Source organism: Lytechinus pictus, chromosome 1 (assembly GCF_037042905.1).
Source record: "Lytechinus pictus isolate F3 Inbred chromosome 1, Lp3.0, whole genome shotgun sequence".
In the NCBI taxonomy this organism is placed as follows: domain Eukaryota; kingdom Metazoa; phylum Echinodermata; class Echinoidea; order Temnopleuroida; family Toxopneustidae; genus Lytechinus; species Lytechinus pictus.
Genome location: NC_087245.1, coordinates 26445798 through 26473522, shown reverse-complemented (window position 1 = coordinate 26473522; position 27725 = coordinate 26445798). Strand labels below are relative to the sequence as shown.

Sequence of the window (27725 nt, the reverse complement as noted above, 5' to 3'; positions counted from 1 at the left end):
TGGTCTTGTAAAACCATCAGAGACTCTATTGGTGTTGTAAAACCATCAGAGACTCTATTGGTCTTGTAAAACCATCAGATACTCTGAAGGGAAAAATGCAAGTTAGACGTCTCTTAAGATTTATATCTCGTTCAAATAAAACAAATCAGAATAGATTGTTGGTGGAGCAGAAAATATTACCAATATCAATAATTGTAATGTGTAGTTTGAATAAATTTTATTCATTTCATACTATTCGAATTACAAATACAACATTTCACCTTTTTCCGTCTCTCAAAGTGTGTGTAAATGACGCAAGTCTCAAAATAAATATATATTCAATAGTTTGACATTACACAAGTTGTAATAAAATACATATATGTATATATATTTGGTAAATTTCACATAAAAAATTTTGTTACGAGGTACAAGGTCATACGCAGGAGTGTGACTGGCAAAAATATCCTGATAAAAAAATGAAATTGAAAGAGCTTGAATGTTTGTTCAGAGGAAAGCTGCTGAAAATCAAACCCCCTAAAGGCTGAACTCTCACATCTCTGCATACATTAATCTATCAGATAATTGAAAGGAATACTACCTGTCTATCCCACTACAAAAAAAATGCTTGAATGGATATTTAAATTATCAATCTCTGAATTCACTTTTTATGGACGATATTGATCTTTGTTATAGTTAATCACCCCCTGGGTTTACGGAAGTTTAAAGGTCAAGTCCACCCCAGAAAAAGGTTGATTTGAATCAATAGAGAAAATCAAACAAGCATAATTCTGAAATATTCCATCAAATTGGATGTAAAATAAGAAAGTTATGACATTTTAGAGTTTTCCTTTAATTTTTTTTTTTTCACAAAACATATGCACAACTCAGTGATATGCAAATGAGAGAGTGGTTGATGTCCCTCACTTCCTATTTTTTTTTTTTTTTTTTTACTGTTTGAATCATGCAATATTTCAATTCTTAGAATTGACAATGAAAACCCACAATTCCACATTTTCAGAGAGGAATGCAGCTTTCTTTCACATGCCAAGGTCTAAGTTGAGTACAATGGAAACTCGATATAAAAAATAAAAAAAACAAGCTATTTTCTCAGTCCAAATGATATCAATTTCTTCTCGTTTTATGTCTTTGCTTTTGGTTGGCCAGGTAAACAGAATTGGGTCCTGAGGACAATTAGGCATTGTGAGGTTGACAAACCTTTTTTTAAATCCCCTGGAATAGTAAGGGGGACATCCAATATATAGGCAGGGTCCCAAAAGAAGAAAGTGGGACAAATAGATTCAAGAAATTCAAGCACAAGTAAATTGAAATATCCAACCTTTATGACCAACAGAAACTCCAACTCCAGCTTACTTTCTAAATTTAAAGATTTTAGCTAAATGTAAATTCGAACAATACATGCCTTAATAATTTCACGTCATCTGCTTTTTAAATCATTGTACTTTTCTGCTAATTGTATGTTCTTTCCTTGCCACTTTAGCTTTATGATTCTTTCACATGTACTTACAAATATTTATGCCTCTCTTGTGAAGTTGCTATGTAAATGAATGTTATAATTGCAATGTTATGCTATGTACATTGTCATAAGGCACCATGGGAGACCAACACATCGTTGAATCGGCTTCCCTGTTTTTAAACAAACAAATATATAAAATAAATCATACAATTTACATGTATGTTCTGGTTCCATATTCCATGAGGCAAGAGTCTGGCCTCCGCCAGATAGATATTTCCCATGTTAATGTATTTCTTTTTAACTGTCAAAAAATTGCTTCTTTCATTTCTGTGACAAAAAAAGGATAACCATGGCAGTTCTACTGCGACATTTGTTAATAAGCATAAAAAAGGGCATGTCTCTGTTAATACACAAATTAACAGAGTATGGTAATAAAGAAACATTACATACAGATATTGAGTTTACATGTATAGTACAATTTCCAGATAATAAAAGTCAGTAGAAAGTAATTATCCCATTGACTGTCGTATTTTTACATATCTCATACCCTGCTAATGCACATTAATTAAGGACCAGTGATCTATAAAATAATTATCCAAAGGTATAAAGGATGGCAAACATGAACGAGAGGATGTGACGGCACACACAAAATTAAATATTCATAATCTTCTTGTTTTCTACATAGATTTGTTAAACAAAATACACCCTCACATTGAAGAGATTATCATAAGAGAGATGAATAAATTGATTACAGAGCTGAATTAAGGAAGATTGCTGGTAAATTACTAATAAATGTCAAACTAGTAATTACAAATATTTTGCGAGATATTTAAATCAAAACCTCAAAAGAAGATGATGGTAGAAGGTGAACCATATAAAAAAATATAACATAAATATGTGCTGGTAAAAACATTGAAAATCCACAAAATAATTTTACTCATTAAGATATTACAAATTACAAACAAAGCTTAGATAAGCCACAGTGTACATGTATAACTCACATTACCAATCGTTCAGAGATTTCGTGAAAATAATATTGCATGATTTATAAACTTATGTGATTTTATGTACATGTATGATGTTATTCTGCCAAGAATACAATAATTTTTTAATCAGAGTGGCATTCCTATCCATGGAGATAAGCTGTTGCAATTAAACTTTTTTTTTTGCAGTTTGAGAATAATAGGAATGGTCCCTGCAACAATTATAACATTACATAGTTCACAAGTAAATTATCTTATCTGTGGAATAAGTGCAAACAATACCAATCACAAGGCCATAATGCCTAACAGACCCCAGAGTTACAAAACACAATAGGGGAAAGAGAGCCAAAGGAGTCCTCAAATGCATGATAATATCAAAGTGGAATGGTCCCATTTATCCACTACAGGCAGAGTAAAGAGAAATGGACACTGATCTACCAAATTATAATAAATATCAAATATAGCACAAAGCTGGATACAGTGGAAAGTAACAATTTATAGAGGCATGCATTTTTGCTCATAATGCGTGTAATCTCTGGGAGATTACTTTTTCCCAAAATTGGATTCTACACTCCTCTATTTCGCGAGCAATATCTCCACTATTTCTTGTCCATTTTTATGCGGAGCTGTGAATATGTTGTAGCTGAGATTTCGGTAGGTGATGTAGGTCACCTCCATTTTTTATCCATATTGATCCACATGGACATGGTGATAATGACAATGATCATTAAAATCAGGGCAGATCACCTAATTCATGCTCATGACAAATTAAATTTTGTTGTTGTGGGGTCACTGAAAATACGGGAGAGAAGTCTCATTATATCCATGCTGGTTGTATGCGGTTTTACACCAAAATCCCATGTATAATGTAACATTTTGGGACTGAATGTTTTTGTCATCAATGTTTATTATAACAGGAGACAGAAAATATTCACCAAAGAAGCAAGTTTCTACTATGATGTAAATAAACTTAATATTACATTTCCATTGAAAAATCAAGCTATTATGGTTCAGGCATAGGTTCGGGTTCAACTTAAGGCTGTCTATAGTCTAATTTCATCTCATAAAGTGAGAAAGAAGATTAATTGTATCTTCTGAACTCTGTTCGGGGATACAATGGATTACTATGGATTTGGCCTCGACGCGCCGCCGCCGTTGCCGCATCCGCCGCAGAGATTTTCGTGTGAGCGCTCTACCAGATGCATTTCTTCTCCGATCATCTTCAAATGTGGCATGAAAGTCCATTATGGTTAGTAAAGAAGCCTATCGATTTTGGTGTGGGCGGAGACATCGTTGCCATGGTAGCAAGATATTTTGTGGAAATAGCAGAGATATCCTTGTGAGCGCTCTTCCAGCTACATTTCTTCTCCGATCATCTTCAAATGTGGCATGAAGGACCAATATGGTAAAGCAAAGCCGCCTAATGATTTTGGAGTGGGTAGAGACATCGATTGCCATGGTAACCATATTTTTAGGGAAAATTTGGTAAAACCTGTAACTTCTGCTTTTTTCCATCACCAATATTCAGTTCCAAACTGCCTTAAAGGAAGAGCCCACTTCAACTGAAAGTTGATTTGAATAAAAAGAGAAAAATCCAACGAGCATAACATCGAAAATTTCATAAAATCTAATGTAAAATAAGAAAGTTATGGCATTTTAAATTTTCGCTTATTTTTCGCAAAACAGTTATATGCACATCCTGGTCGGTATGCAAATGAGGAGACTGATGACATCACTCACTCACTATTTCTTTTGTATTTTATTTGAATTTTCTCCTAATTGTCATGCAGAAAAGGTTTTATTCCTCCCTGATCATGTGGAATTCGATTGTTTCAAAAGTTTGTGGTTCAAACAAGATGGTCATAATTGTCAAATCCGTAAAAAATGAAATAATGTATAATTCAAACAATAAAAAACAAAATAAATAATGAGTGTCATCATCGACTCTCTCATTTGCATATCACTGAGTTGAGCATAGAACTGTTTTGTGAAAAATAAGCGATTCTTTAAAATGTCATAACTTTCTTATTTTCCATCCGAATTTGATGAAGTGTTCAGCATTATTCTTGTTTGATTTTTCTCTATTTATTCAAATCAACTTTTTTCTGGGGTGGACTTGACCTTTAAAGACATAAGTCAGGTCAATTGATCGATACATGATTAGGAAAAACAGCAATATAGTGCACATCATCAAACTTCATTGAGAGACAATTCCCGAATGCCTCTGCAGCAGAAATAGCCATTGGTAACTCGGACTGACCTGTGCAAAGCAAGACATGTGACAACTTAGTGTCTGTGGTATCATCTTTTAAAGATGCGTCTTCTTCCAGAACTAATAAATTTACAAGGAACACATACTGGTCATTCAAATATAAAATATCTTGGAGCTCACAAACTCTATCATTTGAAACTAAAATAAATCTATTGTCTCGAGTCATTGTCTGCGCCCTGTATGAAGCTGTGTAGAAAAGGACACCATCTTTCTTTATTCTTTTGAAGGATATAATTGGCTCATTTTCCTCAATTATGTAGCCTGCAGCTGATAGAGCCATTCTCTCTTCTTCAGTACAAAACTTAGATCTGCCACAGCCTAACGCTTGAACATTGGGTTCCTCCCCAGTTCCTCGAATTTGAATATTCAGCATATTTCCTGCAAATGTTTTAACACGGTGAGAAATATTGTGACTATCAATAAAAAATGGCAAAGTATGGATTGTGAGAAATTTAGTAATGACTTGCATGAGCACACCTCGAGTTCCATGCAGTTGACGTTTGACGCGCCAATTGGCTGCTTCAAATGGGAAGCAAGAGTGTGTCCATAATGGCCCCCATTGATAGACACCTTTAGCCAAATGTGTCAAAGAATGAACATTAAAAGTCATGGCAGCTGCACCATACAATAATTGGAATCTACATACAAATGAAAATAGAAGAATGTCACATTTATTGATGTCATCAATCGATATGGACTTCTGCAACAAAATGAAAGAGGCCTCAACAAGAACTACAAGGTGTTGCCAATATTGGAGAGGAAGTACGCCTTTCAGACAAGGAACAGAATAAAACAATAACCAAGCATACCATTCTGATGCCTTCCAAAACTTCCTCTCTGAAATACGCCTAGGGGCTCTCACAATGATGCTAGGTGGCCTCAATGATTTCAGTCTTTTGTCAAGCAATGCAATAACCCGAGGAGTTCCAATATACCATTCACTAACTGCTGGCGAAGACAACCACAGTTCTACCAATTGTCTCGCAACACCAAGCAGCAAACAATGCATGAAGTCGGGTGCAAAGCCCCAGCATATGGGAAAATGGGACAGATTTATAAGGGCACTAGGCCCTTTAACGCCTCTAACAGTCCTACCCTCTGTTCCTGCCTGAACCATGTCTTCTAGCATTTCATTATCAGTGCGGTCACTATAATCGCAAACATCGAATGGATACTTTACAACCCTATCAACTGTTTTCCCAGGATGGTAGCACAAACCACATCCACTGTATCCATTAAACTTGATTCTATTCTGCATAGCGGCTCTAGCTGGTGCATCTGCACAACAACATAACCCAAAAAGTTTGCTATGTATAACATTGTCTCCAAGTTTCCAGAAAACTCCTTCGTCAGCTAGTTTGTTTGCCTCTAATGTGAACTGCTTCAGAAAAACTTCCATCTTTGGGTCTACCTTTCCAACCCACACCCCAGCGAGAATCAAATTATTAAATCTAAGTTTAGGGGGCAGCTCATTTACCATTATGTAGATTGGCCAAATTGAATACTTTGATGATTTAAATGCTGGTAAGCCATCACTATTAAACGTATATGAAAAGTTGTTTCTATTACTTAGTGGTTCACCTTCTTCCATCATCTTCTTATACATTGTACCATCAAATATGTCCTCAATATTACCCTCTGTTTGCTTTGTGCGGCGGTCACGATAAAATAAATGTGGTGATATGTCTTTCCTTTCAAAAAGTTGCTTGATTTGTGAAGACAAGTTTGCTGTAACAAAAAAATTACCTTGACTGAGGTCAGATACTATGCATTGTTGATCACAATTGGGACATGCAACGTTTTCATCAGAGACACTGGCAAAAGAGCGAACATAACTGGAACAAATTAAACAATAAAAATGAAAGCTAAGCTGAATAGCATTATTACAAAAGAGTTGTTGAAGGATAGACTTTGTTGGTTTGAAAATACATGATCCAATTATTGTATTCAAGAGCTCAAGTAAATTACGTAAAGCAGTAGCTGACAAACAATTCTTCATCGCAAATGACAAAATTATCAGCAGGGCTTCGGCCTTTGAAGTACCTGAACCATGAAACAGTGGAGAGTTCAAACCTTCATCAAATATATCTTGGTCATCTTCTTCATCTGGATCTTGGCGCTGTGGATCATCTTGATCATTGCCCTGTGGATCATCTGGTTCATCGCCCTGTGGATCATCTGGTTCATCGCCATGTGGATCATCGCCTTCTGGGTCATCGCCCTGTGGGTCATCTCGTTCATCGCCATGTGGATCATCTGGTTCATCGCCATGTGGATCATCTGGATCATCGCCTTCTGGGTCATCTGGATCATCACCCTGTGGATCATCTGGTTCATCGCCATGTGGATCATCATTGATATCTAAACAAAAATAAAAATGCATATTTTCGATGTTTGAAAGTTTCAAAGGATGTGAAACCTAATCATTAATAATTGAATGGGACTTTAATTTGAATTTAATTTATTTGCCTTAAGTAGCCAGTACACTCCTTTTTTTATCGAGCACCAATGCATTAAAAAACTTGTCAACATACTGAACTTGGATCATGAAGCCTAAATGTTAGAAAAAAGACTAAGATGATATGTGTTTGCTGTCAATAAACTCCTCTGACATCCAAGTTCGAATTTTGGTTATGTGGTGTTGTGTTTATGTTCTTGTCCCAAAGACCTTAAAATCAGAACCCAAATCCTATCTATTCTAGCAACATTGTGTATAATATGCGACATATTGAGGTAGACAGGCACCTTTTAACTTTTTTCCCCCAGATTAAACAGCTAAATTTTAACATGCTCTGTGGCAAACAAATATTTTGTCTGCACTTATCAATGAAATATATACTTGTATTCAATTTTTTAAAACCCTAACAAGCCAAAATTGTAAGTTCTTGCATTGTCTCATCTTGGATTGTAACCTTGGAAATTCAATGCCCTACACTCTTCTCATTCAATTATATAGATAACAAAATAAAAATATGTCAAACCTGATGCTATTGAACCAAGGCTGGAGCTATTTGCAGATATGTCATCGCATGATGCACCTATTCATGGAAGAAGAAAAACATGAACTGAATAAGCATGTGGGCAATTCCAAGGAAAAGTGGACATTTTCCAAAATCTATATCTTGGATCTATTTCAAATCTGGATCAAAATTTTGGATTAAAATGTGTATGGAAGTTCATGAATGAAAAGGGGGTTCCTATCCTTTAGCATCGAAAATCTGTCTTACTCATCTTCTTTTAAGAGAATCTGAACCATACAAAAAAATGTCAAGGGAGAAGATAATTTTTACACCAAAGAAGTCAAGGTCAGCAAGAGACAATTAGAAATATGAGAAATAAAGGGCAAAATATGAAAATCTGTATTGTCCATTAAGTTTTCTACATATTTATCAGTTGTACACAAATATTTCCCCCGCATCATTTTTTTTCACATCAGGGTTTTCTTTTGTTACTCGCCAACTACATTATCAATTCACGACAGTTCTGTTATTGTCTCATCCAAAAAACTCTGTGACTTGTCCATTCACTGCCCTCAGTCTCTGTGTACTATCAATCATTCAAATATGAAAATAGTATATAAATATGTCAAACCTGATGCTATCGAAACAAGGCTGCCGTTGTCTTTTGCAGTCAGTAAGTTTTATATACTCCCCCCCCCCCGCATCGATTTATTAAATCAGGGTTTTCTTTCCTGACTCACCAATATTGATTCATGACAGTTCTGTTATTGTCTCATTAAAAAAAAACTTTCAATGCCCTCTGTGCACTCTTCATTCAAATATGAAAATATTAAATATGTCACACCTGATGCAATTGAAACTAAGCTGCTGTTGTCATTTGCAGATACTGGTACATCATCACTTGCATCACTTTCTGGAATAACAAAAGAGAGACACTGCACGTAAACATACTATGCACACTGAATGACAGGCCTCATTTGAATAAAAAGATACCAAGACTTAAGGTTCAAAACTTCAAACATAGATTCACTCAGATAAAAACAAAGTCTCAGTTCATTGTCAGTTTTGATAGGAGTTTGGCCATCATCGTGGTAGAAATCAGGGTGACTAGCTGGTCATTTAAAAACAAAAATTATGATATGACAAGGTGATTCTCTAAAAATAGTCCAAAAATTGTAATGTAAAAACTAAAAAGCATTGTTCTTATATGATGGAGCTATAAAGTGAAATAATTAAATATACTTATTCCCGCTATTACATGTAAAATATTCTGAGGGACATTTATAGACAAAAGTGCAACAAAATGAACAAAACATATTTGGTGAATACACAAGCTTGGGTCGATTACGTGATCATAAAATTTGAACAGTGGGCCTACAATACTATAGTCCGAGCACCTATAAAATGTACATTTTTATTTTCTGTCTCAAGGAAGTGAATTCTTGATGAATCAATTTTATGAAATCATAAAAAAGATTTTCCCCAAGTTTTTGTTACACTTGGTGATGGATTGTTGTTTTCTAGTCTGATCAAGATATTTGAGCGCGCATATTGTGTCGCATGAACTAAGTAAGGTATGGTAGGAGTGCCCAAGTCTTCGCATTGTCTGTACACCCAAGTTAATGCACACTTGTAACAAAATAGTCCTTAGCAATTAATTTTTCACTGTATGCAAAATACTTTGAAAATGATGAAGAAAAGCTCATTTGGAACATCGCATCTAAAGCTGCACGCAAAATGACTTAAAGCACAGACATGCAAGGGCACTTTCCAGTTTTGCATAAAAAAGACAAGTCTGTTTTCAAATTGTTTAAATTGTAAACTATTTCATTAAATTGTTTGCCTTAGTCAGGCTAGAGTTCTATGAACTTGATCATAATATGAATATAAAGAATGGCATCCACTCCTATGTTTTCTCCACATCTTTGTTATGAAAATGAGCCAAAATTAAGTTACAGGCATTTGCTAATGCAATGAAGAATGGAAAATGAAGCCCAGAAAAAATTGCATCCAAGAATCAATTGATTCAAAAAGTGAATATAAAGTGACCGGAAACATCATCTTAATTTCATCACATAGTCTACATTTGTTCAATTTAAGCATCTTCAAGATGCAAAATTACAAAATCAGAGTTTGCCTTGTACTAGATCACAGCTTTTCATGCTTTTCATTCTCAGTAATGTTTGTTTTCAGGGCTAGATCAATTATCTAGATTACCAGTCACTCAATCAGTCACCACCATAATTCCATCAATAGACCAGGGGCGGTATTCTGAGGTCATTTTATCTTTAAAATATTTTATTTTATCTCTTAAAATGAAATTGGTATTCTGAGATGACATTTCATCTCTCAGATAAAATTGAAAATATTATTCCTAGGTGAATTAACTCCAAATGTTGGCATGAAAACTAAGAATAATTATATATTCCTTGAGAACAACACCTTGAAGTTATTCCTGTACAATCAGGAAGCATTTCATAAGACTTTTCTTGACTAATCTCTGTAAAGACGGGCAAGTGATAGTGCAAGCGTACTGAATGACGCAATCTCACTCCTTTGCCACACCCCAAGCGGAATGGATTTCCAATTGGTTGAGAGATCATATGAGAGCTATAAAACTTTAAAAGCGCGTTTCTAATTGGATATTTATTAAAAATAGGTGTGTCTTACAGAGATAAAATGAAGATAAAATTGTTCTCAGAATACCAATTGAGAGATTTTAAGGGTATTTTATCTCACTGATTTTAACGGAGATAAAATATTTTATTTTATCTGAGATAAAAATGAAATGGATCTCAGAATACCACCCCTAGTCATTATCTACTGTCCATGACTAACCTTCAAAAGTTTCACTTCCAATCAACTCTGAGTCTGAGACCGAGTTAGGTGTCAGTCTACATGTAGTTAGTCTGGCTTGCCTTGCCCTTCGATCTATTGCAGCAGCTGAACTAGTTAACATGACACCACCTGCAGTTGAAATATCACAATTGTTGGGCCGGGCCTCGACCTCATCATCTTCTCCGGTTGCCATTTCTGACTCATCATCGGCTGCATTTTGATCACTATCAAATCTAACATCATATTGCAATGGACGAGGTACAAAGGCATGTGGATGATTTCCTTCAAACTCCATATCATCAGTGCTATCATCATCGGGGGGAGCGTTCACTTCGTCAGCCGCTGCCAGGGCAGCGGGGGCTAATCGCGCTCGTCTCCTGTTCATCCTCCATCGCGTCGCGGCGGGTAGTTGTGCATCGCTCTGTGGTTCGAGGTAATTCTTTCTTTTTCGACGCTGCCGATCCATGACTCTACTATATCGTACTTATTCTATCACTATTTAGAACACAAATTTATGGTTGCAAAAATACAAAAATGTCATAAAATCTAGTAGATCGACGCCGATTCAAGATGTCCTCATCGTACGAACGTCACGTTAGCACCGTACCAGTCAAGTATTCCCGGCTGGTCGGCGGTACCGTACCCGCGCAAATTTGTGCGAATTCAGCAGAATTCGATAGCCGCCCGCCAAAATACAAACAAGAAGGAAGATAGGGGAAATCCGGAATTTCAACCGTCGTATCCTACGTGCGCGCGCAACTTGACTCGACTCGGTTAGTTCAAAATCACGAAATATATTTTCATTGTTTTTTTAAAGAAATAGATCTGTTTCTTATTATTATTATTTTTTAATCCAAGGATTATATATTTATATATTTTTTATTAAATATTATGAAAATAAAGATCTCAATTAAGCATCATATTCTTCGGTCGCTAAATTGGTAGACCGACCAATAGCCAATCGGAAGCCATTGTTTTAGCGCCGATTCGACCAAATACGTTTTCCACGTTCAGTGCGATTTTCTCATCTGCAGTGCATGGACGGACAATCTCAATAGCTGATATTTCATCTCTATTTCTTCGTGAATTATATGAGAAGACGTTTATTAGGAATATACGGTACTCGACCGGAGATCAATATGGTGGTTCACAATTTCGCATATGTGAAATTTCGGGAGTGTGGGTCGACGGCGATCGTCAGAGTAAATGAGATAAAAAACTTTGATCAATCGACCCACCACGAAGATAAGGGGTCGGGACAACTCGGACCACGGGACATCTCGGACCGTGGGCCGAGTTGTCCCACCCGTTTCGTGATTTTTTTTCCACAAACTTGCGTCTATTTTTCCGTCAATTCGAAATTTCTTGTAATGATTTTCTAGAGATCTGGTCTGTTGTTGGTAATGTTCTTCACTTTCTATTACTTTTTTTCGCTGATGTAAAAAAAAAAAGGTGTAATTTTAGGCGTTTTTCGACAGCTTGCGATTCCCATAGGCGCGCGTGTATTAACTGTGTTGGTGCTCGGCTCGGCCCCGCTCAACAACTGACTTGATTTTGTGATCATTTCTCCTCAAGTTACCACTTTTATCGCAGAAGATGGACTTTCTTGTATTCCATTCACTCTATTTATTCATCACAAGGATAAAATTCGGTGTATATGCACGATTCTGTTAAAGTTTTTCACCTTTTCTCTCTGGTGAACGGTCCGCTGCTCTTCATCGCAATTCTACGTAGCTCTGCCGCCGAAACTGGCGGGGTACCGGTAGGATTCAGCCCGAATCCCCAATGGAAGTGGGCGTGCACAGTCAAAGAGCTGAGCTTGACTGAGTGAGAGAGAGTGAACTACAGCTTGAAGAAAGGGGTCGGGACGTACCTATAGGCTCTGCTTTTTTTTTGTTAATATATATTTGTATTTGTTTATTTTGTCTATATTGATTTTCCCTGGTGTAGAGCTTTAAGATTGTAATATTTTAATATGCTTCAATTTCTTTGACTGAGTGCGACTGTGGTGTGGATGTTTGAGTCGCACAAAAAAATACTTTTACGTGGGTGGGGGCTCGGGGCAATTTCACTCCTGCCCCCAAAATGTGAAAAAATATTTGCGGTGTAGATGTGTGGGCATGCCAGGCTGAGGGTATAGCCATCAATAAAAAATATTTCATTTGGGGGCTTAATTTTTAATTAAACTAATTATTTTTAGGCCTATTTATTTTGTATATAAATTTCCTTTTTATTTTTCATATTGAGTTTCCCTGGTGTAGAGAGCTGAGTTTTAAGTTGCAATAATATGCTTCAATTTAGTGGCGTACGCAGGGGGTGGTTACAGGCGTTCAAACCCCCTAAAAAAATTTTGATACTCAACCCCCCACCCCCAATTCATATTAATTATTTTTAAGTTTTACAGGATTTAAAATAGAATGATTTAATTCATTGTGCCCCTTTCCATTCCTTGTTTTTTCCTGATATACTTTCTTTATTTTCATTTTTTGGTCTTAAGGGTGGACGTCAGGCTGCCGGGGTGGAATTCAGCCGGAAACCCCAATGGAAGTTGACATACGTGCACAGCCTTCGACTATATAGCCTGGTCCTGCTGTTATGAATATTATGTTTTTATTTTCAATCAATTTTCTGTTACTTGAGTAAGGGAAACAAGGCGCCCCCATTACAAGCTTGCCCGCTTCAATTGCTCCCTCTTTTTTTTGGAATTCATTTTCCCTGGTGTAGAACTTAAGTTTAGTTCTGTGCCTTTTTGTGGTGTGGCTTACTCAAGTGGTGTGGCTTATACTTGAGTAAGCCACACGACTGTTTTGGGGGTGGAATTCAGCCGGAAACACCAATGGTGGAAGTGGACATATGTGCACAGCCTGAGCTGGGAGACTAGCCTGGCCCTGTAGTTGTGAATAATATGGGGGGTTTTTTCAATCAATTTTCTGTTTCTGGGCCTAATTTTTAATTATTATTTTTATTTTAAAGGATTAAAAATAATTCAATTCATTTCCATTCCTTGTTCCTCCCTGATTTATTTTCTTGAAAGGGATGCTCTTCCCATTCGCCTCATTCTCTCCCATCCAGGCGCGTAGCCAGGGGGGGGCGGTCGCCCCCCAAAACGTCCCCAAAAAGAAAAAAAAAGAAGGGAAAAAAGAGGGGAGAAAAGGAAAAGGGAAGGGAGGAAAGGGAAGAAAGGTAGCTTTGTGTTTTTTTTTCTTTTTATTCTTTATTTTTTTCTCAAAAGAGAAACTCCTTCTCTCTTGCTCTAAATTTATATATGAATTTTGCTTCCGCGCGGCGCGCGGTTAAATGATAATATTGAAGTTCTCCATTGTTTCCCCCATCCTTTCTCGAACCCTGTTTTTCCACCTCAGCTATATGTGTTTCTTGCCCGTTTCTTGCCAGTTAAAGTTCAAATTTATGCATTAGGGCATATAATTAGAGTAAGGTTAGGCCGAAGTATATGAAGTTATCTTTTTTTTTTAATTGATTGCGCCACTTCTGGACGGGTCGGCCATGGGCGGGTAAAATCTTTATATCAATTTCTGCCGTCACCTCCATAAAGTCAACTTCTCCTGCTTTTCAGCTCATTACTAATCAACCATAATTTTGGGGCAAACAGGTTCCTAATTTAAAAAAAGGAAGGTATAAAATTCGTGTCGTATTAGATAAAAAAGTACAATATTTATTATCAAATTCTATTAAACTTCATGTCGTTTCCCTGCACATTCATCTCTTGTCCTGTTTTGCGCACTCAGTTTGAAATTTTGAATGACACTTAGGGTTCTTTATAATTCAAAATGAAGCGCTTCAGTATAAGTCAAATAAATTAGGCATCCTTTTTTATATAATTTCAATGAATCACAGAAGTTTCAACTTTTTGCGCACTATTTTCCTTGTAATGAAGTTCAATAATCTTAGAAAATCAATCGAATTAGACCCGATGGGGTATTAGAGATATCTGAATTTGATGAAACGTCCGCCCTTTGAAACTTCAGAGTTTCATTGCTCTGCGCGGGGAGGAATATCTTCCTCCCTGCATATACACTTCTTCTCCTCTATTTTGCGAGTTATGCACTGTCGCTAAATCGTTTGTAATCAAATATGATCTTTCCAAGGGAAGTATTCAATATATCTTTGAAAATACCCTTTTATCGGGACCTTTTTCATGGCAGAAAAAAATTGAAAAAAACGCTTTAGCTTCCGCGCTTCGCGCGGGGTTATTATTTTAATTTCCTCCATTGTATTCCCCTTTTATGCGTTCGCTCACAATCACTTTTGAAAACAAGGTTCATGAAAAAAAGGTTCAAAATCACAATATTGTCAACTGAACTGGAGGTGATATAGGTACTAGAGACAAGAGAGACGGCTCCTTTTCATTTTAATTTATGAAACACCAAAAGCTTCGCGCTTCGCGCGGGAGGGGGAAACTCCCCCTCCCTGCACCCACCCCCTAGGGAGCGCGCTTCGCGCGCTCTGTAAGTGTTGGCACGCTTCGCGTGCGATTACCGCCCCCTCCAAAATGAAATCCTGGCTACGCGGTTGCTCCCATCATCTCCATTCCTCCCACCATCTCATTATCTCCACCCCTCGATCCTCCCATCATCTTCATCCCTCCTCTCATGTCAATCTCCTCCCATCCGCCTAATTACCTCCATCCCTCTGATGAGAGGGATGAAGGTAATGAAAGATATGAGGATGAGCAGAGATAGATAGATTTAAGAAGAAAAATCCGTCCAACGAATGCCGTCATGTAGATTCCGTCCCACACGATATTAAACCCAAAACGTCACATATGGCTTGATTTTTGTTCTGAATCATGTTATGTGATGAAAAATCATACTAGGCCCTACAACTATTTGGGTTCCATTGAAAGAAAATAGGGTTCATCTTTTTTCCAATTATCAATAAATTAAATTCTTCATTCAATAAAAATGACTAATTTATGATTTTGAATTTCATTTCTTTTACATAGCATGTGGTTTTCTTTTTGATTAAATTTATTCTATTACTTTTTTTTCCATCACTGTATCATGATTTTTGTCTCACCTGGATAGCAGAGTGAGACTATAGGCGCCGCTTTTCCGACGGCAGCGTCAACATCAAATCTTAACCGAAGGTTAAGTTTCTGAAATGACAGCATAACTTAGAAAGTATTTGGACATAGTTCATAAAACTTGGACATAAGATTAATCAAGTATCACTGAATATCCTGCAGCGAGTTTCAGGTCGCATGACCAAGGTCAAAGGTCATTCAAGGTCAATGAACTTTGGCCATGTGGGGGTATTTGTTGAATAACCATCATAACTTTGAAAGTGTATGGATCTGGTTCATAAAACTTGGACATAGGGGTAATCAAGTATCATTGAAATGTCACATGATCAAGGTCAAATATCATTTAGGGTCAATGAACATAGTATTGTATCATTGTATGAATAGTACTTTTCTAACTGGTACACCTTAAATGATTACATCCATAATTATGATACCAGGAACTAGAAAATGTAGATTGGAAAACAACACTAGGGCAACTTAGTGTTAGATACAGAGTTCAGTTTTCTAGAATGGGTGATATTCTATTAAAGAAAAACAAAACAACATCACTCCAAAGTTTCATAAGGAACTGCAAAAATTATTTGATAAAAACAAAACCCTCTTCATAATCTGCTAATTGCAATATTGTATTGACCACCCTTCTCCTGTTTTTAAAACCCAGACAAGCATGATTTGTTGTTACCCCCCCCCCCTCCATGTACCTGTCATTTCTTTGTATTTCCCCTCTTTTTCTTTGTTTTTTTCTATTGATCAATGTATCAGTGTTTAGTATTGTTGTCTTTTTTTTTATACCAGTAACAGAATATATATTTAATTGAAATGAGAGTGATGAACATAAAGAGAAAAGGAGACAATGATAAGAATGGAGATAAAATATGATTTAAAAATATTACAATTTACAGAATATATTCATTCAAAGTTCACAATTTTTATTCATGTTTACATTTTAAATTTAAATAAGTTAATTAAGTGATGCTTTTTGGAAATTATACTAAATTAAATACATTTCATATTGAATAAACAATAATTGGTAAAAATACAAAACACCAAACTTCTTACTCTATTCTTTCCTCCTGTAAAAAAGAAAAACTGAATGAAATGGACATTAGTTCCAGTAGCGAATCAGGGGGGGGGGCACATCCGCCCCCCCCCCCCCCCCCCCCCCCCCGTTTAGAGGTACTCAAAAGGCAACTGAAAACCCTTTTTTCTTTGCTTGTCAAATTTTTCCTGGGGAAAAAATTACTGTGATTCAAGTTTGGTAGTGAAGACCTTTTGTCAAAAAATTCCTATACAAAATTCCCCCCCCCGGCCATGTAGGGAAATTTTGGATCCGCCCCTGATTATATTTCAAATGGGAATAAGACTGAGTGGCCCTTATTGAACCAGCCAACTGAGTATTTAAAACTTGATTGAAAAAATATTCACAACTGCAGGGCAAGGCTCGAGTCTCCAGGCTAATTACTGTGCAAGTATGTCCACTTCCATTGGCAATTCCGGCTGAATTCCACCCCGGCAGCCTGACATCCACCCTTAAGACCAAGAAATAAAATTAAAGAAAGTAAATCAGGGAAAAACAAGGAATGGAAAGGGGCACAATGAATTACATCATTTTATTTTTTAAATCCTGTAAAAAATAGTTTAATTCAAAATTAAGCCCCCAAATAAAACATTTTTTATTGATGGCTATACCCTCAGCCTAGCAGGCCCACACATCTACACCGCAGATATTTTTTCACATTTTGGGGGCAGGAGTGAAATCGCCCCGAGCCCCCACCCACGTAAAAGTATTTTTTGTGCGACTCAAACATCCACACCACAGTCACACTCAGTCAAAGAAATTGAAGCATATTAAATTATTAAAATATTAAAGCTCTACACCAGGGAAAATCAATATAGACAAAATAAAAAAATACATATATATATTTACCAAAAAAAAGCAGAGCCTAGCTCCAGTTCACTCACTCTCTCTCACTCAGTCAAGCTCAGCTCTTCGACTGTGCACGCCCACTTCCATTGGGGATTCGGGCTGAATCCCACCCCGCCAGTTTCGGCGGCCGAGCTACGTAGAATTGCGATGAAGAGCAGCGGACCGTTCATCGGTTGTTCGCTTCTTACGACCACTCGGACCAGAGAGAAAAGGTGAAAAACTTTAACAGAATCGTGCATATACACCGAATTTTATCCTTGTGATGAATAATTAGAGTGAATGGAATACAAGAAAGTCCATCTTCTGCGATAAAAGTGGTAACTTGAGGAGAAATGATCACAAAATCAAGTCAGTTGTTGAGCGGGGCCGAGCCGAGCACCAACACAGTTAATACACGCGCGCCTATGGGAATCGCAAGCTGTCGAAAAACGCCTAAAATTACACTTTTTTTTTTAACTTCAGCGAAAAAAAAGTAATAGAAAGTGAAGAACATTACCAACAGACCAGATCTCTAGAAAATCATTACAAGAAATTTCGAATTGACGGAAAAATAGACGCAAGTTTGTGGGAAAAAAATCACGAAACGGGTGGGACAACTCGGCCCACGGTCCGAGATGTCCCGTGGTCCGAGTTGTCCCTGATTCGAAGATAAGGTGTATTATGTGCTTTGGAGGCAGCCGGCGAAGAAGGTCGTCGAGCGCGGCGACACCTCACAGAAAACATCGACAAAGAAACTGAAGAGGACCCTACATGTAGGAGTTAGTAGCAAGAACAAAGATGGGGTCGAACCCATGGATTTAGACAACGAGGAGGGCAAAGAATTTGACTACTACAGGGCTCAGATTCTACTGCTGGAAGGTAGGCCAAACTCACAACAAAATTAAGACTTTTTGTTTTAACTTTTTCTTTTAATTTTAAGACTGCGCAGACTTCTTCATGGACTTGGCATGCTTGGGCCGTTGGGGGAACTTGCCATATATTATAGGGCCTATACTATATGATTATGATATATAGATCATTGTAGAAATAGACTCTAGATCATTGATCTACATAGTAGTAGTACAGTAAAAAAAAAAGTCAGTATAACAGTTAGGGGCCTACATTTTATAGACAGCTGGCAGCCGTCTGTTTCGAGGAGTTTTTTAACATTTTATTTTTTTTTAATTTCTCCTCATACACAGACGGCTCGCTAGCGTGCAGCCACCATTAGGGGACTTGCAATGCAAAATCCCCCCGTCGGGGCTCTTCAATTTTTGTCTTTAATGAGTAAAAATTTTGAAAATTCACGCGACCAAAATGCAAATTAATATTCCCTCTTGGCATCAATTGCCAAAAAACTGAGAAAAATCAAGTTAAAAGAAACAAAAACAGTGACTTACCTCGGCTGTCGCGCAAATTCACTTCCCCGTTTTATCCGATCTTAAGTACATAAACATATGGCCATTGAGTCCCCTGTACAGATCGCGCTAGAACTTCGGTCTCTGTATTTGGTGAGTGAAGCCAACGGAGTTCAGCTGAACAACCAACATAACAGAGACCGAAGCTTTTGGTCTAACATTTTATGACTCCGTGTAGACAGCTGGCAGCCGTATGTTTCGAGGAGTTTTCTAACATTTTTTTATTTTTTAAATTTCTCCTCATACACAGACGACTCGCTATTGTGCAGCCACCAATACGGGACTTACAATGCAAAATCCCCCTGTCGGGGCTCTTCAATTTTTGTCTTTAATGAATCAAACTTTTGAAAATTAACGCGACCGAAATGCAAATTAATTTAATATTCCCTCTTGGCATTAATTGCCAAAAAAGGGGAAAATCAAGTTAAAAGGATAAAAAAACAGTGACTAACCTCGGCTGTCGCGCAACTTCACTGCCCTGTTTTATCCGAACTTAATAAATACACATAAACATATGGCCATTGAGTCCCCTGTACAGATCGCGCTAGAACTTCGGTCTCTGTATTTGGTGAGTGAAGCCAACGGAGTTCAGCTGAACAACCAACATAACAGACCGAAGCTTTTGGTCTAGACTCCGTGTAGCAGCAAAATCTCAAAAAAAATTTGCGCACTCCAAATTAAATGCAGCATTGATCACGAAAATAGTTGTATCATATGATCCACTTTTCAGCTTGAGAGACATGATGTGCGCACTTGTCTGACTAGAACAAAGAATAAACACAATTGGCCAACATATTGTGGTGTCTTTCATGACTTTTGGATGTAGCGGCACTGGCAATATGGCTCTCTTGAAATGCACCATATCACAGTACAGGCACAGCTCATGTAACCTGGAATGAGTTTTGTAATAAAACACCAGATGCCGTAGAAAGTTAAGCTGGCTGCGGACAAAACTAGATTTGTTTTAAAATGTGAGACTCCAGTCTTGGCCACATTTGTCCCTGCTAATTTAATTGTCAGAGCTGAAGCATGTTTGTGTTCAAAACTTTTTTTTTATTAGTATGATCTGATGATAAGGGTCAGGACTCAGGAGTATAATTTAAATCTGTTGCACAAGACTTAGAGATCTACATGTACATGTATTTAAGCCTACTCTAATTGAGAATTCAGCTCACCAAATATTGCAGTTAATTTAGCGCTTTCAGAATACCGCCCCTGGCCTGTCAAACTGCATCTCATCGCAATCTGAATATTATTTTCTTCCTTTAATAAATCTATCCTCAGAGACAAAGGAAAAGCTGGAGGAACGAATACAGAATGGGCCAAGAATCAGGGTCCGAAAGCTTGTTGAGTCAAGTGTGGAGGAGGCAAGTGATGAGGAGGAGTCTGTGCCACTATCCCTGAAACAAAAGTTCGCTGAAGAAAAAGTTGCCAAGGTAAGGAATGCAGAAAATAGAATATCCTTGCAGATATGTTGATGAAGTATGTTTGTCACAACAACAATTTGAATTCTAATAATGTGAATTCACACTACACCCATCTCAGTTTTTACCAAAGTTAACTTACAATTCTCAACTGGATGCAAGCTTTGGAGAAATGTTCAGTCCACCCCAGAAAATAGTTTATACTTTGAATCAACAAAGAAAAATCGAATAATGCTGAAAATTTCATCAAAATCTGATGTAAAATGAGAAAGTTTCTCTTGTTTTTCATAAAACGGCCATTTGCACAATTCTAAGATATACGCAAATGAGAGAGTCAATGATGTACCTCACTTTCTACTTTGTTTATTATTGTTTGAAATAATTATACAATATTTCAATTTTTACAGATTTGACAATAAAAACCCTCATGATTGAACCACACATTGTTAAAACAATGGTGATTCCCAATTTTCAGGAAGGAATAAAGCTTTGTTTCACATGCCAATGACAAGAAAATTATAAATATTTCATACATGTATAATGAAATACAAAAGAAATAGTGAGTGAGTGATGTCAGCAGTCCCCTCATTTGCATACCGACTAGAATGTGCATATTATCACTGTTTTGTGAGTTCAATGCCTCCACAAAGGCCGACACTAATTTGCAAAATTTTCATTTAACAAATGTTTTTGGTTTATAATGGTTGCGATGTCATATAGAATAGTTGAAGGTTGAATGCAGAAATTATTCAATAGTACCTGATTTGACATTTTTCTTTTTTTTTTAATTCATCTACACCTGTACATGTAGAAAGCCACCAACGCCCACATTTCTACAGCCAAAAAAACAGCCCTGGACAGTATCCTGCAAGAAAAGATGGTGAAACGCAAGACATTTTTCCCTTGTACCGATGCACCCAAGAAAGAAACAACCCCAAACACTGGTGTGTCTGCCAGTGCTTCCAACTGTGGTAACTGCATGTCCTTGAAAAAAAAAGTTGCAGAACTAGAAAAAGAAAAGAGAACTATCGCCCAAGAATTGGAGGAACTGAGGACCCTGAATCGGAGGCTTCAAGAAGAAATTCTAAACAAAGGTATTCAGGTTTTAAAAAAAAGTATGAATGTTGAAATGTCTCTAACTCTAATTTAGGTCAATCATATTTCCGCAATTGTTTGCAAGTTTTTATTACTAGTACTTCATAAGTCAAATGTGTTTTAAGCGCAGCCAATTATTGCAACCCAGCAGTTTAAACTGAGGAAAGGTCAATATATTGTTACCCCTTCATGTTTTTATTGAATTTATTACCATTTTTGTATTCAGATTAGAGCAACTATGATAATCTCAACGTTTTAATTTTTTTATTGTGTCAAAGTGAGTCAAACCACATATACAATGTAGATGTTTCATTGCTCAATTTTTAGTAAAATTTTGAAAGTAAATCCGAAATGAACAGAAAATTAAACAAAATTCCCTTTTCCTCATCCCCTTAATTTTCAGATGTCGAAGTCACATCCTGAATGTCTAAACATATTTTTTCATGTTATGATTTAGTTTAAGGAATGATCCAAATTGACTATGTGAGAGTTCAGCTTTTGGGGGTTTTGATTTTCTGGGGGGGGGGGGTCAGCTTAATACTCTGTATTTTAGCTCTCCTGTGTACAAAAGTATTAAAGCTCTTTTAATTCAATTTTTTTCTTCTCTGCTCTTTTCATCTTTATGTTTTAGTTTTTGTAGCACATTTGTACTGATACACGGAAAGATAGAAAATATCGGGTCAATAAATTTGAAGTGTGTAAAAATATTGTTTCCTAATTTTGCTAGTATTATAACTTTAATTTCTGTGAATATTCTTTGTCATTTATTTTAAGTGGGACCCTTGATACCAACTGTGAAGGCACGCACACAGCCCCCCTCCAGCACTTCTGTACAACACACTACGCCCCTTTTCAAGGCTCCGCAACCTAGACCCACACCAATCCAGACCCCCCCACCAGCCGAACAACTACCAACACCAACAGTTCTCGAAGATAAATATGTGCCTGATGATGGTCAAGTAAGTTTTAATGTACACTGTAGTAATGAGCGACTTAATGTCTTGGTGAAATGTGGCTTTTACCTACAGTCAGGCTGCGGTTTCCTGTGATGAGCAAATAGGCCAGATCCTCTCGTGGCTGAGTCCTCCCTACAAAATCTCATGAATTGCGAGATTTTCTTTCTAAGAATTTAACCACTTTATCACCAAGAAAAATTAGATAGTATTGTACCATTAGAAAGTGTAGATGTTACTCTTTTATATCGGTAATTTATTTTGTCTAAACTATTTTGATAAGTGAATTTTAGGTCTGAAAAGATGTCTCAAAATTGAATTTTCTCTCCCTGTTTTCTTTTGCAAATGGTGCAAAACTTTTTATTTTGAGCCTCAATGATATTTATATCATCACAAAGCCGAGATTCTGTACTTTCTCACAATATCACTCTCGATATGTGGGACCTTTTAATTGGGTCAAGATCACAATTTTCCATCAAGATACAAGACAAGATTTCTGACATTTGAGAGTAGCAGGAAATCCAGAGTTCTGATTGGCTGAATAAGGTTTCAAAACAATTGGTGCATGTAATTTAAGGAGATTACATTTACCACATTGAGAGTGTGACCTTGGATAGGCCCCAGCATTGAAACCTTTGGAATTTGAGCGGGTACATGGTATCTTTGGCCATAAGAGTGAAGTATTCTTGTTTTCAAGCTTCTGTACATGTTTGGCCTATGAAAAGTGTGATTTTGACCCAATTAAACCAAATCTTCTTTTGAATCATATATCATATTAAAGCTTAGATCATCAGCTTTGTCATCGTTTAAATATCATTTGGGCTTGAACAGAAATGAAGTGTTAAAACAACAACTTGATGAAAATAATTATTTTTGACTACCGGTATGTTTTAGATTGAAATTTCACTTACATTACATTTTTTTGAATAAATTCAAACAAATCATCTGAAAGAATAATTCTTCCTCTTTACAAAGATACCAGAAACATGAAATTTGATAAATATTCAGAGCAGCAATGGGCAAGTTATACTAAAAATCTTGTTAGTCATGAATATCACGTGGATGAAAGAAGCTACTTTTTGGGGACCTGTCTACTGACTGCCTATGTTGGCGTCAAGCTCATGTGTAAAGTGTAACATGCAAGCTTTTATTACAAAAGTTATCATGTCTTTGATAATAATGACCTAACTACACATGGCATATTCAGATATGAGGGTTGGAGCAATCTTTCATGTAAAAAATAATTAAAAGTGGGATAGGCTTATAATGAATTTAAAATCAAGTAACAATGATAGGTATTAAATTTATTATTTGTTTGCAATCAAGGTAACTCCTGCTGTATGTTCATTCTCATTTCTAGGTGTCCTTAGGAGCAGGAATAATCATACCTGCAGACAAAATGGAGGCTATAACTGGGCAGGTTAAAAATAGCCTAATGGTTAAAAACCTTGCAGTTGCAGTCTTTGGAACTGCTCTTTTAAGAGAAAGTTCTGTAACTGGACAGACGTGTAACAGATACAAGGACCATGCAGTACGGCCTGCACTTGATTCAGGAAAGCTGCAGGCAGTTAAAGGTAACAAAATTTAAATTTTCTCTTTCCTTTTGTTTAATTTTTCAGATAAGCGTAGTCCATGGCATCTGTCGTTCGTCCACAATTTTAAAATGCTTCCTCTTCGCACTTAAAGGAGAATGAAACCCTTGAAACCAGCTGAATCCATATCAAAGAGAAAAATCAAAGAAACATATTGTTGAAATTTTGAGGAAGATTGAATGAATAAAAAGAAAGTTATGAGCATTTGAATATTGAGATCACTAATGCCATGTAGATCCTCCCATTGGCAATGCGACCAAGATCTGTGATGTCACACACGTACAACTCCCTCATTACTTTAGTACTTATTTCACTTATATTCTCACTTTTATAGTGTCTATCACAAGGTGAGGTGTTCTCATTATGAGAGGACAAGTACAGAGGTTTCACAACATTATATCATTGATGAATCGTTTGCCATATGATTAGAATGAGCAAAAAGAGATGTTTTGGGGTATATTTTCAGTGTCCAAAAGGGGAGAGTTGTTCATCTGTGACATCATAGATCTTGGTCGCATTGCCAATGGGAGGATCTCCATAGCATTAGTGATCTCGACATTCAAATGCTCATAACTCTTCTATTGCTAGTCCTATTTTACTCAAACTTTTGTTGATCTTATTCTTTGATTTTTCTGCTTTCACAAAAGCCAACTTGCTCCAAGAGTTTCATTCTCCTTTAAAGTTCTTCTTCGCACTTCGCACTTAAAGTTCTGTTTTCTTTGCACAAGGGAATTCAAAACTTTAACAGAATTTTGAAACTCATTCAATATGCTAATTTATGTGCATTTTTCAAATTCATTAACCCTAACAAGGCCGGACTTTTTTGGCTGTTCTGTGGCCGGGGGAGTGGGGGGGGGGGGTTGACACACCCCTCCCCCTGAGATCTCGTGTGCGATGTAATCTACAAGGCTGTGTGGTAAAATTTTTCAAAATAATGAGATTTTATTTTATATGAATTAATTATGCTATTTTATGCATAAATCATACTTTTTGCTCTAATTCACTAAATAAAGCTCCTAGAATGCTAATTTTTGGTAAAATATTAATTGTAGCATTCTTAACCCTAAAATGGCCGGATGGGTTGAATCAACCCCCCCCCCCCTCCACATTTTCTGCGATCATTCCGCCGCGCGAAATTTTTTGACCGCGCCACTCGCAGAGTTGATACTTTTAAGTCTCGCGCATCTTTTGTGACCAAATTTACGACGCCCGGGTACGTGGTTCCGAAATTACGCGACATTTTGTAAGTGCATGTCAAACCCAAAATTGTTCCAAAACGTGATTTTGTGTACAAAGTCAATGCAAATTGAGTTTTCTCCTCTTATTCATGAAGACATGATTATTTTTACTTTAAACAGCTGAAAGCAATTGATTTTAGCATAATTATGCTTCAAAAAGGTTGTGCAATAAATCTGGTGAAAAAAACAAAGAAAAACAAAAGGTTGAAAAACAAAGAAATACATAAGAAATTCATAAAACAATAGAATACATAAGAAATTGATTTCCAAACCGAAGTTTTTTTCAATTGCCATTGTTAGGAATGCTACAAAGAATATATTTACCAAAAATTAGCATTCTAGGAGCTTTATTTAGTGAATTAGAGCAAAAAGTATGATTTATGCATAAATTAGCATAATTAATTCATATAAAATAAAATCTCATTATTTGGGAAAATTTTACCATACAGCCTTGTAGATTACATCGCACACTACCAGCGAGCAAATTTTTGCGGCGCTCGCGCGATCGGCGGCCGAGATCTCAGGGGGGGTTGAATCAACCCCCCCCCCCAGCCACAGAAAAAACTTCAGTTTGGAAATCATTTCTTATGTATTTTATTGTTTTATGTATTTCTATGTTTTTCAACCTTTTGTTTTTCTTTGTCTTTTCACCAGATTTATTGCACAACCTTTTTGAAGCATAATTATGCTAAAATCAATTTATTTCAGCTGCTTAAAGTAAAAATAATCATATCTTTATGAATAAGATGAGAAAACTCAATTTGCATTGACTTTGTACACAAAACCATGTTTTGGAACAATTTTTGTTCTGACATGCACTTACAAAATGTTGCGTGATTTTGGAACCGCGTACCCAGGCGTCGTAAATTTGGTCTAGAAAGATGCGCGAGACTTATAAAGTATAAACTCTGTGAGTGGCATGGTCAAAAAATTTTGTGCAGCAGATTCTTTCCTATAACAACTTTGTTTTTGCTAACCCCCTTTTCTTTTGTCTTTTCTTTACTGCAATATCTGTATTAGACTTTTTCGCCTACCATTTAGAGAAGCAGCTGCTAAGTCCCGAACAATACAAGAAAGAGCTTGGGAAGTTCAATGGCTACATCAGAGAGAAGATATCTGACATTCGAAAGTATTAAGACTGTATGTTTTGGCAGATGGATCTAACATTGAGAGGGGACCACTTTCACTGAGGGAGGATATTTTTTTTAAATATTAGAACTTATTGAATTGGATAGTCCAACTTATTTCTATCTTGAACCCACCTATAAATCATATCATTTTCTCAATAAATATTTCAGTGATATTTTATAGTGAAAGCTGGGCTTTAGTTTTGGTAAGTCTAAAAATATAATATTTCAAAGATTAATATTGAAAGATCAAGATAAAATATACAACTTTATAATTAGTGCTATAAATCAATATAATTGTGCATGATAATAATAAAAAAATAGTAATAGAATAAGTAAATATCAATAATAATCAATATTAAATGACAGAGGGTCCCAGCAAATAGCTCTATATTTCATTTTGAAAATAAAACAGAATCAGTGATTAACAATCAGTGTAACCGTCACCCAGCTTGTTATACGGTTTGATAGTTATAATATTTCATTAAATTTTAATATAATTAACATTGAATCTTACACAAAAATATATTACATAGCTCAGGGAAGTTTTCCTGGTATTGCATCACATTTTGCTCCACATTTTTTAGATGACTGCTACACATAACGTCTTTGGGGTAGCAAATTTTTACATAGGGACTGTAGGGAACTTAGTTGAGAGCTTTTCTCGTATGGCCACAAATACTTATCAAATTCTGTAAGAAAAACTACTCCCTGGAGCTTATCATTATGTACATGTATAAAAATTTGGAAAGGCATTAATATTCCATGTATGCATTTTTCATATAAATTGTATTAGTCTCCAATTTTTGAGATTATGTCACAGGTCTATGCAATTTCAAAGGAACCTACATGTAGGCAGATTACTATTAAGCACCTTGTGATATCAAATTTATAAAGTTTTGAGCATAGTATAGGGTACCTGTATAGGCTGTATGTATGTTGCAATACATTACACAAGTCTTTGAGAAATTATTGTTGCATGCAGCATGGAGGTTTTTGGAGCTGCACTCTACATGATGCTCTAAACATTTTTAAATTCATATAAAAAAGTGCCTTAGTTTTACTCTGCCATGAAAGCTTGCTGCACAAATAGAGGTATCTAGAATATATGGATACAAATGTACAGGGGGTCCTTGCCTCTTGTGTTAAAGCTATACTAAATTTCATTACATTAATATTTTATATGATATCACTCTCATTGAATTCATTTACCATGATTACATGTGTAGATCAATTTTTTTTCAGAACCCTGGCTGTCATATTGTTCATTTGGATATAGAACGTGTCAAAATTGAATGGGATGTCACCTCAATCTATTTGGTGTATTATAATTTTATACCGGTAGCCAACCTCTAATGAAAAAAAATGTGATATCTGTAATTTAAAAATAGATAATAAAACATGGTTTAAACTTTAAAAGCT

The 27725-nt window shown here is 36.3% G+C and overlaps 2 protein-coding genes across 3 annotated transcripts; one reads left to right on the top strand and one right to left on the bottom strand.

The window, feature by feature from the left end:
• Nucleotides 1-851: 851 nt before the first annotated feature.
• LOC129260093 (uncharacterized) lies at nt 852-11122 on the bottom strand. The gene is made up of 4 exons (XM_064099149.1): nt 10507-11122; nt 8513-8581; nt 7690-7746; nt 852-7069 (listed from the first exon to the last, which is right to left on the bottom strand). Exons 1-4 carry the CDS (start codon nt 10970-10972, stop codon nt 4578-4580), a joined length of 3084 nt encoding a protein of 1027 aa, XP_063955219.1. The 5' UTR covers nt 10973-11122; the 3' UTR covers nt 852-4577.
• Nucleotides 11123-11517: 395 nt separating this feature from the next.
• LOC129261260 (BEN domain-containing protein 5-like) lies at nt 11518-27725 on the top strand. 2 transcript variants are annotated; one of them, XM_064099162.1, is made up of 7 exons: nt 11518-11648; nt 18155-18335; nt 20159-20310; nt 21110-21392; nt 22168-22352; nt 23707-23920; nt 26197-27725. In XM_064099162.1, exons 1-7 carry the CDS (start codon nt 11598-11600, stop codon nt 26310-26312), a joined length of 1182 nt encoding a protein of 393 aa, XP_063955232.1. In that variant the 5' UTR covers nt 11518-11597; the 3' UTR covers nt 26313-27725. The 2 variants fall into 2 exon arrangements, with proteins under 2 accessions (XP_063955232.1, XP_063955237.1); XM_064099167.1 differs by having other exon boundaries at nt 11519-11625.